Source organism: Arachis hypogaea, chromosome 10 (assembly GCF_003086295.3).
Source record: "Arachis hypogaea cultivar Tifrunner chromosome 10, arahy.Tifrunner.gnm2.J5K5, whole genome shotgun sequence".
NCBI classification, from domain to species: domain Eukaryota; kingdom Viridiplantae; phylum Streptophyta; class Magnoliopsida; order Fabales; family Fabaceae; genus Arachis; species Arachis hypogaea.
In genome coordinates this window covers 110,625,758-110,639,572 of record NC_092045.1, presented here as the reverse complement: position 1 = coordinate 110,639,572, position 13,815 = coordinate 110,625,758, and the positions used below count along the sequence as shown (strand labels likewise).

The following is a 13,815-nucleotide window of genomic DNA, read 5'->3' as shown; positions in this document are numbered from 1 at the left end:
AAGAAGTTTAGCTTGATTCAAATGGTTTCAACTGTGGAGGCTTCCCCCTATATAAATAAGGGAAAATAGCCAAGACTTGAAGCAAGGAGTGAGAATGCAAGGCACAGTGTTTACATAGCTACCTAAGCTAACAGAAGTTCTTCTCCTTCAATATTTTCTATTTTGTAATTTTTTGTTTAATTTTGTCTGTCTTGAGTCTCATGGAAAAAGGCAAACAGTAAGGTTTGTAAGAAAAAGCCATAGAGCGGAAAAAGGCAGAGAGTGAAAAATTAAAAGAAAAAGCCATAGATATCCTTAGAGGTCCTTTGTACATCTGTGTTGTGTTTCATGATTTTGTGTGAATCCCCTTGCAAGTTGGGTTAGCACTTACCAGTTGAAAGCTTGGCAGTGACCAAGTCAAGTTCAGTTTTTGGGTTTAGATTCTGGACTTGTCCCGAATAGGAAAGATAGTTCCTAGGAAAAATTGGTGTCTGTAATAAAAAATAATCATAGTGAAATTCCATCATTGTTGTGATGGAGACTGGATGTAGGCTGCATTGCACTTAGCAGCTGAATCAGGATATATCTTGGTGTGATTTTCTCTCTCTTCTACTCCATCTCTGTTTCTGCTGAATCGGAGACAAAACTGAAAAAACATCTCCTGGCTAGTCACGAGACAAAACAAAAAAATCTCCTGACTAGGCACGAGATAAAAACAAGAAATATCTCTTCAAGTGTTCTAAAGGAGAGCAAGAGTTACTAAGCGAAAAAGGGGCTAAGATTCAACCCCCCTTCTCTTAGCCACTGATAAACCATCATACATGATCAAAAATATTAAAACACAAAACACAATACTTATAATTTTGCTTCTACGACATGTAGTATCACAATCTAAAATTTAAAAACAAAAAATTTAAAAGCATATATGCCATTCTCCATTGCTGGCATATATGCTTGCTTGCTAGGAGAGAGAAGATCCAAAAAGACTAAAAGAGGACTTTGGGTGCGGATCAAAATTAATTGTATGAGATCCTGATAGGTTTTCTATCTGCCCAGTTTGGAATCCGAATTAGTCTCCGTAGGCCCATATTTTGTTAAGAACTTAAGATGCAATGGAGGCAAGCAATCCAACATGGTGTGGGCCCTACTTTTTTATTCCTTTTTTTTATCACAATTGACAAGTTTTATGCTTTGGTTGATTGTTGTATAAATCATGGATCTACATTGGGTCACCTAGAAAATTAATTTATTTTATTTACGTTTTAGAATAAGTTTAATTAATAATTTTTTATATGAAATTATTTTATATTTTTAATAAATCAAATTTAATGATATTAGTTAATAATACATAGAATAATTCCGTTTAAAATGAAAAAAGTTTTGCCTTATATTACTTTTGCTTACAAAAATATAAAAGGTTAAAGAAATAAGGTAATTTATAAATTATCTTTAATTTATATATAATATAATTAAATTTAATGAATTCAATTAGAATAAATAACAAATTATTTATTTTATTTCAGACTTTATAAATGAATAAACTAATTAACTTAGTATAAGAAATTACAATTAATGTAGTAAAATTAATCAAGTATTATATACTATAATAAATTACATTGATATTTAAATATCTAATCAAATTAATTAGCTGATATAATTAAGTCATATCAAAATACTTAAAAATACACCGTTCTTAATTAAATACTATCTATACTATATAAACGACATTTAAATCTATTTTTCCGTGCGTATATAATTTAAAATAATTCACAATTTATTTGATTGAATATTATAATATAAAATAATTTATAAATTAACATTAATTCATATATAATATATAATTAAATTTAATGAATTTAATTAGAATAAATAATAAATTTTTTATTTTATTTTAGACTTTATAAATGAAAAAATTAATTCACTAATATAACGAATTATGATTAATGTAGTATAATTAAGTAATATAAATTATAATAAATTATATTGATATTTAAATATTTAATTAAATTAATTAGTTGAAATAATTAAGTCATTGTAATAAATTATATTGAATCAGAAAACACTCTTTGGAGCATGCCACGTCAGCTCTATCATTAAGTACAAAAATTTAATTTTTATATAATAGAATAGATGGATAGATTTTGTTAGTCATTAAAATCAAATGTTATTTCAGTAATCTTTTTGCAGTGATTTTATAGATTTTTTTGCTTTTCTTAAGATATTCTCTTCTACCATATTCATCTCAATAAATATAGAGAGAGAGAAATTCCCAAGTTTCACTCCAGGATCTCGCAATTTTCAGCCATGGTTCATGCATTTACCAGAGGATAAGATGAAGATTAATTTTTGTTATTTTTGGTTGACTTGAAGATTAATTGTATAAGACTATAACGAGGTTGTAGGTTTTGGAATCTTCTTAGAGGATAAGATAATAATAGTCAAAGAATTTACGTTGCCAACTCATTTAACGGTCATCAATTAGCATTGTTCTTGCCAACTCTCGTGTTTTCCACCGGGAGAGAAAAATAGGAAGATACTGAAACTAAACTAAATTCTGGATCTTTTAATTAATGCTATGCTACGTTATTACTAAATTAAATTCTTCACAAAAAAAAAAATTCCTCACAAATAAGGCCGCAATTTTTTTTATTAACTTATTCTCTAAGGACATAGATTAAAAATATATAGTGTAAAAGACGACTTATTTTTTAAATTCGTTTTTAAAATATTTTATCAATTGAATTAATTTATTTTTTTATAAATTAATTATTTTTTTACTTCTTTTACTCAATTGATAATTTTTGTTTACGATTAATGACATGTTGACTCATATTATACATGATACTTATAATATATAATTAAATATTGAATAAATATATTTATGAAAACTAATTAATTTAATATCATTAGGTTATATTAAGATTATGATTTATATAATTAGAAAATAAAAATAATTAATAAATTTTCCTAAACATATTTGTTTAGCGTTTAGTTAGATATGATAAGTGTGATGTATACTATCAGTTAATATTTTATATAATTAATTATTGACAAAAAATTATTAATTAAGTGGTAGAAGGACAAAAATATTTAATTTGTAATATTTAAAAGATTAATTTAATTAATAATTTTTTTTTAAAAATAAATTTAGAGAATAATCTATTTAAAAGATTAATTTAATTAATAATTTTTTTAAAAAATAAATTTAGAGAATAATCTATCTTTTAAGAACTAATTTGATCATTAATCTATAAATCTACAGTGACATTGTAGGTTTTAGAATCTTCTTAGAGTATAAGATAATAATAGTCAAAATATTTACATTGCCAACTCATTTAACAGATTATCAATTAGCATTGTTTCTACCAACCCTCATTTTCCTCACTGGAAGAGAAAAATAGGTACCAACCCTCATTTTTCTCACTGAAAGAGAAAAATAGTAAGATACCAAAACTAAATTAAATTCTAGATCTTTTAATTAATGATGTGCTAGGTTATTACAAAATTAAATTCTTCCGATACAAAAAAATAATTCTTCACAAATAAGGCGGCAATCCTTTTTTTTTTAACTAATTTATGTTTTAAGGACATAGATTAAAAACGCCATAACAATATTTTATAAAAATTATTTAAAATAGTTTTTTTTTGTATTTTCAATACATTAAAACCTTAAAAAAATTATTATTGTATGTTTCAAACATGCTCTTAAGACACAAGTTAGCTAATTTTTTTTTAAAGACATTAGTTAAGAGAATAATACATTTTTTATTAAAAATTATTGTAAAAATAAGTTTTTTTTATATTTCTAATGAATTAAAAATTTTAAAATTTATATTATTATACTCTTAAAATATATGGTTAACTAAATCATTTATCTTAATTTATTTGTATAACATTATTGTTTTCCCTTTTTTTGTTTTTTTTTTGTTTTTTTAGTTTTTATGGTCATGACCTACAATAGGTGGTGATGCTACCTTCTGTTTGTATGGTTTTTTTCTTATATGAAAATAGTAGGTCAAGGAAACCTATATATATGTGTGTTTATGTGACTCTTTTTAAAGCGAGGCTTGTACCTTTTATTTTTATTCTCTCTGTTTTGAGCCTTTTGCTAACAACTTTTAGAAAGAAAGAAAAGCACCAGATGGCTTTTACATTCATTGCAATTGTTGGTGGTGTTTTGTTCTTGTTCTGTTTTTTCTCTGCTCTCTTGAGATGGAATGAAGTGAGGTACGTGAAAAAGAATAAAGGTTTGCCACCAGGTACAATGGGGTGGCCACTTTTTGGAGAAACATCTGAGTTTCTTAAACAAGGTCCTAACTTCATGAAAAACAAAAGAGCAAGGTAACAATTAAAATTAAACTAAATTAATTCATGTTCACTTGCATAATGTGGTGAAAATAGGTGGTCTGATCAACATTTTTTGCACCTTTTTCTTTTAAGATCATGTGGTTTGTAGGATTTTTTAATCTATACGAGTGCATGCAGTGATGGATTCATAAATTTTAATTAATGGAGACAAAAATTCTACACATATATGCAACATGGATACATATATATAATCGAACATAATTGTATATATTAATCTAAAACATGTCATTTAATATATTAAAATAGAGTGATTAATTCACTTTAATTAAAAAATAAAATTATAATTAATTTTTCTACGGTTTACATTATGAAATATTAAATAATAATTTTAATAATATTTATACAAGACCAACAATAGTATATTGAATTTGTTTTCTTTAGTACAATATTAAAAACATTTACTTTCTTTGCTATCATAATAGTAATTTTTCGTACGGTTAAATTTTTTGTATCTCATTTGAATTTAAAAAAAAATATATTTAATTTTCATTTTTTTATTATCTTTAATTAAAAAAGTTATTTTTTAAGAAAAACATAAGATTATTGTATTTTTTTAAAGATTGATCATTGTATTTTTTTTTTGTTAAACTAAATAATTAAACAAATAAATTACTAAAACTTACCTATAAAAATTACATTTTAAATTTTAAAATAAAAATAAATTCAAAATAATTTTAACCATAAGACAAGTAATTAAAATAATAGGGACATAATCTATACTCATATATAAGTAAAAGAATTACAAAATTTTGTGGGACATATTAGAATACTTGTTATAGTGACTACGATATCTTAAAAAGTGCTGTTAAAATTAAAATAATAATTTTTATTATATAACACCACTTTTTAATTTAAAAAATAAAAAAAGTATTATCAAAATATAAAATATTTAATTTTAACAACATTTTAATTAATAAGCATAAAAATATTTTGCAGTTAGCGTATGTTTTTTTACTATTAGCCGATTAATAAAAATAGCCGCTGATATATTTATCAATAATTGGATATTAGATAGGATGGCAAACGGATCAAAACTTGTCAGAGAGCCCGCGTAACTCGGCAAAAATATGAGTTAGGTTGAAAATTTGAAACCGTCATAATTAAAAAGTCCGTCTAATTCACGGGTTTTGGCAGGGTGGAGCAGACTTTCCGTCAGGCCCTTTTTTTTAGTAATTGAAGATGATAATTAAAGATGTTCTAAATTATAATTTGAATTATGTTCTATGTTTAATTGTAGAGGTTTGAAGATGTTTAATTATATGTTTTGGATAATGTTTGTTTTACTTTTTAAAATGTTGGTTTTATTTTTGTTTCAAAAAACTTGGTTAATGATTATGTTTATTACATATTTAGAATTATAAAGACTTTAATGTTTGTGAATTTGAAAATTATAATTTTTTTATGTCTTTAGAAATTATAAATTTATTGAAATGGTTGTGAAATTATATATATTATTTAATATTTAATGATTTATTAATAAAAAAATCAATAAAATAAAAGAGAATTGGTGAGTTTAGCCCACTAACGCGCTGTTAGGCGGGATGAGAGAGAAATTTAAAACCGCTTCACTAGACGGGATAGGCTTTTGGCGGGGAGGGACATGCGGATGAAGTTGGGCAGGTTAGCTCATTTGCCACTCCTAATATTAGACGTCTAACGCTTTGTTGCTAAAAAGTTTTAGTAGCAATTGTTAGTAAAAAAATTTTTAATGACCGCAAAAGATATATTATTACGATTATAATATGTAATAATAATAATAAATATATAATTACTGCAAAAACATAAGTTAAATAAGATTTACAATGATTATTATTTTATTGCTATTAAAAACCTTTTAATAAAAATAAATTTTGTTGTAGTCTTTGAAGTTAGTTGGGTTCGCTTGTTTCATGTTTATTTTTATTGGTGTCCAAACTGGAAAGCAGGGTTTATTACTTTGATGAAGTTTTTTGGACTAATCAAAAGTTATCAACTATAAATGAGAGACTAAAGAAAAACATTACTAAACACACTCTACTGTCTAGTGTCTACTTGGGGTGTGAAGTAAACCACTTTTCATGCATGTACTTTTTTACCCCATGGTTTACTTTTGATCATTTTTATCTTCTATTAACCAATTTTTTTTTGTGAATAATGAATGGCAGGTATGGCAGTTTTTTCAAATCACACATATTGGGATCTCCTACAATTATATCAATGGATGAAGAGCTCAATAGATACATTCTAATGAATGAATCAAAAGGGATTGTTCCAGGATACCCTAAATCCATGGTAGACATCTTGGGAAACTGCAACATTGCAGCCGTTCATGGCTCCACTCACAAGTACTTGAGAGGTGCCTTGCTTTCCATTATTGGTCCCACCATGGTCAGAGATCAGCTTTTGACAAAAATTGATCACTTCATGAGATCCCACCTTAGCAATTGGGACAATCAAGTCCTCGACATTCAACGCAAAACCAAAGAGGTTGCTTTCTATTCTTCTTCTTCATCTTCTTATTATTATTATTAGAATTTAATTTTGGTACAAAAATAGTTTTACATATGTATCTAATTACGTAATGTGATGTCAATAAAATTAATTATTTTTTTATTGAACACATAAATTATCGTCATCTAAAATAACAGATATGATCGCACACCAAAATTAAACTCTTATTCTTATTTAAAAAAATTGTAAGCAATATTGGCTGAACATTTTAAGGTTACTCATCCTAGCTGCACATAACTTAAAAGAAATAGCTATGATAATAGTTATAATTGCTATGTTAATGATTATCAATTAAAGATCTTGATCTAAATGAGTCAAGAGAAAAAACAGAAACATGAGTATTTTATGAGCGTGAGACATTTTTTACTATATAATTCATTCTCAAACTTTTATGGACAGATGACGTTCCTTTTATCACTCATGATGGTTGTAAGCATGGAATCAAGCAGAATATCAGATTCAATCATGCCGGAGTACTTTAAAATGGTTTCAGGAACCATTTCTCTCCCTATTGACCTTCCGAGGACGAAGTATCGTCGCGGATGTCAGGTTTGATCTTTGCCTATCTTTTTATTTTGTTACTCCTTTGTAGGGTGTACATGAATCGGGCCACTTCGGATTTGACTTAACCTAGATTCGATTCGAAATATAGACCGAGTCTAATTTTTAAACCCTAATCTGATCTTAGACCCGATAAAATCGTACTTTCGGATCGGGTAAAAATTGGATGAAACCGGGTCTTTAGCATGTAAAAATCACCTAATCTTCAACCATTATTTCACAATTCACATAGTAAAATTCACTTAAAAAAACATAACAAGAACCAACCATTTTCTAAAATTAAAACTTAACCATAATCAATACTAATATTGTCTAATAATATCAAATATTTAAATCAATACAAATAATACAATATTATGCATTAGTCTAAAGTCTTATGCATTTTAAACATAAAATATTACCTTATAATCTTATAATGACTAATAACACAAAATATTAAGGTTTACAATATTTAAATTCCACATAAGAATAGCCATCATTCATTACTAATAACACAAAATATTAATTATGTATGATGACCGGGCCATCGGGCCGAGTTCGGGTGACCCGAGCTATGGCTCAGATCCGACCCCAATTAATGATCGGGTCTAATTTTGAGACACTTACCCGACCCTAAACCCGATGAAATCACACTAAATTAGCCTCTAAAGTGTTCGGGACCGAGTCGGGTCTTCGGACCGGACCAGACCATGTACACCCCTACTCCTTTGTTTGAGTATTTTTTGTTTCTTCGGTATGAAAATATGTTCTATTTTATTGTGTCGAGCTCTTTCTTTTAAATAAATAATTGGATAAATATATTTTTATTATTGAAGTTTGCTTAAAATTTTTAAAATATTTTTAAGTATTTTTTTGTTTTAATTTTGTTCCAAACATTTTTTTATTTGCATTAAATATATCGCAGTCAGCTAATTTTTTAAAAAATTTAGGTCCAATTCAGTAACAATTTTACAGGAATAATCATTAATACAAGCAAATTAGAGATAATTATCATGCATGCATTATTGTTGAATTAGTCAACTATTAATGATATATTTGATACAAATAAAAAATTTTTGAACCAAAATTAGAATAAAATAAAATTTATGAATATTTTTAAAATTTTTACGGAACTTTAAGACAAAAAATATATTTTACCCTAAATAATTAATTATAAGTAACGAACACTTCGCTGCAGGCAAGGAAAGCTCTCGTGAGCATTCTGCGTGAGGTAATAGAGGAAAGAAGAAAATCCCAAGAAACACACCGAGACATGCTTGGAGTATTAATGGGAAATGATGATGAAAGTAGACAGAAACTAAGCGATGAAGAAATCATTGATCTACTGATTGCAGTTATGTATTCTGGTTATGAAACTGTTTCAGCCACTTCAATGATGGCAGTGAAGTATCTTCAGGACCATCCCAAAGCACTTGAAGAACTCAGAGTCAGTGTCCATAACAATAATAAATAATTTGCAGTTTCATTATTCATTTCATTTAATTTACTTTTACTTTGTGACACTGATGAAATTTCTGGTTTTTTCAGGAAGAGCATTTGGCCATTAGACAAAGGAAAAAACCAGACGAATCAATTGATTTCAACGATCTCAAGTCAATGAGGTTTACTCGCGCGGTAATATTTTTATACTATATTGTAATTGAACGTTCACATAGGTTTATAAAATTTCTAGGTGCAGCACTTTTTAGTAATTTTAGTTATTATCATTTGGCAAGTACATATATTAAATTGTTTCTAATAAATAAAAATTATATTGATCTACGTATACAAATTTTAATAGATATAATAGTAAATTATATATTTTTTACGTATAAATACATGTAAATATGAGTGCATCACATAACATTGCTATAGATTTATTTGTGAATTTTTTTTGAAAAACTCATAACTATCACTGATATAAAAAAGAAATTGTTTATGATTAGAAGGGTTTTGATATTTTTCTTTTTTGTATTGTGCAGGTGATTTTTGAGACTGCTAGATTGGCCACAATAGTTAATGGCGTCCTAAGAAAAACCATTCAAGATGTGGAGTTAAATGGTATTTATGTATATCTAAATTTGTTTAAAAAAGAAATTTTTATTATTTATTAAGATACGGTTAAATATAAAAGATATACATGTCTGACAAATGTCAATAAATATTATATCTAAAATACGTCTAATACGCAAACACGACAATTCAATAAAATATCCGTAATTCATGGACTAAAGCTTAATTAGCCACATTATTTTTTTCTTCAGGTTATTTGATTCCCAAAGGGTGGAAGATATATGTGTTCATAAGAGAGATAAATTATGACCCTTTTCTATATCCGGAGCCACTAAAGTTCAACCCATGGAGATGGCTGCAGGTTAGTACTTAGTACCAACTGACTCCTTCTCTTACTAATTTGTCTATTGTGGCTTATCAAACATATATTAATATCGTTAAGTTTGAAAATTGCAGGATCAGAGCCTAGAGTCAAAAAACCACTTCTTGGTATTTGGACGAGGTACAAGATTGTGTCCAGGGAAAGATTTGGGGATAGCTGAAATTTCAACTTTCTTGCACTATCTTGTAACTAGATACAGGTGACTAATTTTCCTATTCAATATGCATATATGCAAACCTAATAAAATTATATTCCCTTATTAGAGAATAGTCAGTTCAGCTATTTGCATTCACAGAGTTGTTCTTCTTTACTTATCTTCTATTTTTTATAAAACAAATTAAAATAATAGAAAAAAAAATTCATAAACACAAAAAGGCAATACTTGTGTATATTTATGTAGATTTATATATGTTTCATATATTTTTTAATAAAGTAATTAATTATCAAAATAATTAAACATATCATAATAGAATAATCAAATTTGTCATTACTAAATAATAAAAAAATTTTCTACGACAATTTAATTTAAAATTTCTTTTGAGTATCAAATATTCTATATGATAGTTAATTACTAGTCAATATGAACAACTTTGTCAGTTTTGAAATTTTATAGTAATATTACTTTATGGTGTTTTCTCGCATCTTATATTTAATTTTGATTGCAGGTGGGAAGCAGCAGGAAATGATAAACTAGTGAAATTTCCTCGAGTTTCAGCACCTAATGGACTGCATATAAGGGTGTCATCTTACTAATTAGGCACCTAGCTAATGGACTTATGCAAATAAAACTATTTTATAATAAAAAAGTTTGTAAGATGTTTGAGAATGGTTCAATAAAGAAGTTTGTAAAACTTTAATATATTTATGAAATTGCCAATCATAGATAATATAATTAAATTTACCTGTACTTATTGGGTATGTTCTTCATCATGACGGTTGTTCTAGAATCAATGAAACTACTACCGCTACTAGAGTCTCCATCATGTGCAGAATGTTGGTAGAGTTTCATCATGATGATGCTGCTTCTTTGCATGCTTTCTCTTTATTAGAGAAACAAGAAGGAAGAAATGGTAATGAGTTTGCGTGTCTTTGTGCTTCTTCCTTCTTTCTTTAATGTTGAGAGATAAATGCACTTTGTCTTTCTCTGTCTTTCTACGTGTAAGTGGAATCTACACTATATATCTGCATCCACTTCATCGTTTTACAGTTTTATACAATAAAACTCGTTAGATAATTAATATTTTTATATATTTATTTATATTTAAATTAGAGATAATGTCTTATTTTGACTCTGAAATTTATTTAACACTCGTTACAATTGTCATTATCATTAGTTTATGCTAGTACTGTATTAATAAGTTGTCTTTAAGTTGACCTAGAAAAATGAGCTGCTAATGCTATTCTCATTCTCATAAGACTCATCTTTTGAATTTATATGTCTTTAATAATAGAAAAAGATGATTATAATCCAGTAATTAACCTCATAAAATTGAGTTATTAAGTATTATAACGACTTGGACTTATAATATATATCGTATTTGCGGGTATCTAATTCGAACCAATCCGTTCGAATAGAGTTGTCAACTTGATCCGCTGTGGATAGGATAGAATACGGTGCGGTATGAATTTGCTTACGGATAAGGTAAGGTACAAGTTTAAGGTATACCCTACTCTACTCTACCCGCATCCCTAATATATTATATAATATATATGTAAAAGTTATGTATGCAGTGAAAAAGGTGATTGTGATCCTCTTACAAAAATGTGAAATAATCACTAAGTTAGTTGATGATCGTATTATTTATAATTTTATGTTGAATTTTTTAAAAATTTTATTGTTTTTAATTTTAATTTAAATTTATTTTTTTATTTTTTATTTTATTAATATGTATGAAATTTGGAATGGTTGAATTTTATATTGAGCAATACTAGGGGGCCAGCAACTTTTGTGATTGTTAGCCATCAACTAGCCATCAATGATGATTTGATGGTGTGAGATTGGTGTGAGATTTCATTCAATGGCTCACCTTTCTCTGTTGGTTACATGCTGGCCAAAATTCAATAAAATTGTTAGCCCCTAGACTTTTCCTTTTATATTTGTTTGAAAATTTTTTATTTTTCTGCAGGTAGAATCGAATAGAGTAAGATTTAGAACTTTATAGAGCAGATAGGGTTAGTATTAAAAAATTCTCGATCCGCAAATAGAATAGGATAAAATTTAAAAAAAAATTTTTAATTTGTGGATAGAATTAAAATAGAGTCTAAACCATACTCTATTCTACCAATTACCAACCTTAACAACAAATAATAAAGAGTTAGTATTCTTTTCGTAATGATTTTTTTTAGAATCCGAGAACACTTAATCATCAAATTAATTCATTAAAATTTCTCATACTTTTAAATTTAGTTTTTTATATTGGACTTATAAAAATATTTCATAACTTAAAATAATTTAATATGAAAGAATCTCTAATATATGGGAGCAATGATGATTGAAGAAACTAATATTATAGTATTAAAATGAAACTTTTAATATGCTTAGTGCATCTGTGTGTCGTTTTCTTAATTTAAAACAAAGTATTATTTTAGTTTTTAATATTTAAATTAAGTTTTAATTTTATTTTTAATATTTTAAACCTGTTATTGTTATTTTAAATATTTTATTTTATTATATTTTAGTTATTTGGTCAAAATTAAATTAAAAAAAACTCTTTTTTCTATTATATTTTTTTAAACAATAACAAAAATTATAATTATAGTAGTCATGATAGTAATTATAATTATTTAGAAATAAAAATGAGAGAATAATATAAAGACACAAGATAATAATAGAAATAGAAAGTATTTTTCGAAAAAAAAAATTAATTTTAACTAAAAAACTTAAATAAAATGAAATGAAATATTTAAAATAAAAATAGAATGTTTTAAATATTAAAAATGAAATTAAAACTTTGACTAAATATTAGGAACTAAATGAAAACTATAGTCTTTCATTTTTTGTAAACTGTGATATATTTAGTTCGGTTTTGGGTCTAAATAAGAAAATTGAGAAAAATGGTCCTAAAGAAATGAATATATGGATGTAGCCCAATAAATAGAATTTGGGCCGCAGGAGAGGCAAGTCCCGGAAAGGGAAAGACAGATGACGTTAGTGCCGAAGGGTAGAATGAAATTTGACGATCTTTCTTAATAGGCAGAGTTGAAGGAACGGAAGGATAGCAATTCCCAGAAGTGAGAAGAAGGTGCGAGTGAATCGAAGCTCAGAGAAAGGAAAAAGAAGAAAGGATGGTGAAGGTGGCCACGTATTTTGCTATGACTCTTGGAGCATTCATCTTCTGGCAGTCTATGGACAGGGTCCATGTCTGGATCGCACTTCATCAGGACGAAAAGGTTCCCCTTCTCTCCTTTCCCTTTCTTCTCCATTTTTCTCTGTCTCTTCTAACTCTTCAACACTTTGACATCTCCAATTTCACTTATACTCTTTCTCTTTCCGTTTTATGTTTATGTTTCGAAACCCTAAATTGCAGAAGGAAAGGCAGGAGAAGGAAGCTGAGATCAGAAGAGTCAGAGAAGAATTGTTGCGCCAGCAGCAGCTCCAGAACACTCAAAAGGATTCTTGATTCCCAAAATCTTGTAATTCTTTTCCTGCCCGTTCCCGTTCCCCTTATGTGCCCCCCCAAATAATGATCACATTTTTCATATGAACTAATTCTGCGATATTCTGCTTGCCGGTGGCAATTGTTATATTATAAACCTTTGTTTTTTTGTTGAAATCGCTGTTATCACTCTTAATCACTTGTTTTGTAGTAGTTATTCTAAAGACAGAAACTTCGGTACAAAAATTGTTTCCAATGCATAGCAATGGTAGTAGTAGTACTATTGGAAACTTGCCACTGTTGGTTCTAAACGCCAGATAGTAATCTATTTATCTATCTATAAGACATGAATTCTCGCGGAGCCATAGCTTATATGGAATTTTCTCGTTTTTTTGAATTTTTTGGAAAATTTTTCTTCGATTATGTTGTCGGATGAGGGTTATGGAG

General features: G+C 27.3%; 2 protein-coding genes across 2 annotated transcripts; both read left to right on the top strand.

Annotated features, from left to right (window-relative positions):
- Positions 1-3,892: 3,892 nt before the first annotated feature.
- LOC112716544 (cytochrome P450 85A) lies at positions 3,893-10,552 on the top strand. The gene is made up of 9 exons (XM_025768467.3): positions 3,893-4,320; positions 6,492-6,813; positions 7,237-7,386; positions 8,576-8,824; positions 8,926-9,012; positions 9,360-9,438; positions 9,642-9,751; positions 9,847-9,971; positions 10,438-10,552. Exons 1-9 carry the CDS (start codon positions 3,947-3,949, stop codon positions 10,523-10,525), a joined length of 1,584 nt encoding a protein of 527 aa, XP_025624252.3. The 5' UTR covers positions 3,893-3,946; the 3' UTR covers positions 10,526-10,552.
- A 2,329-nt stretch (positions 10,553-12,881) lies between these two features.
- Positions 12,882-13,545, top strand: LOC112716543 (uncharacterized). The gene is made up of 2 exons (XM_025768466.3): positions 12,882-13,162; positions 13,300-13,545. Exons 1-2 carry the CDS (start codon positions 13,058-13,060, stop codon positions 13,390-13,392), a joined length of 198 nt encoding a protein of 65 aa, XP_025624251.1. The 5' UTR covers positions 12,882-13,057; the 3' UTR covers positions 13,393-13,545.
- Positions 13,546-13,815: the final 270 nt, after the last annotated feature.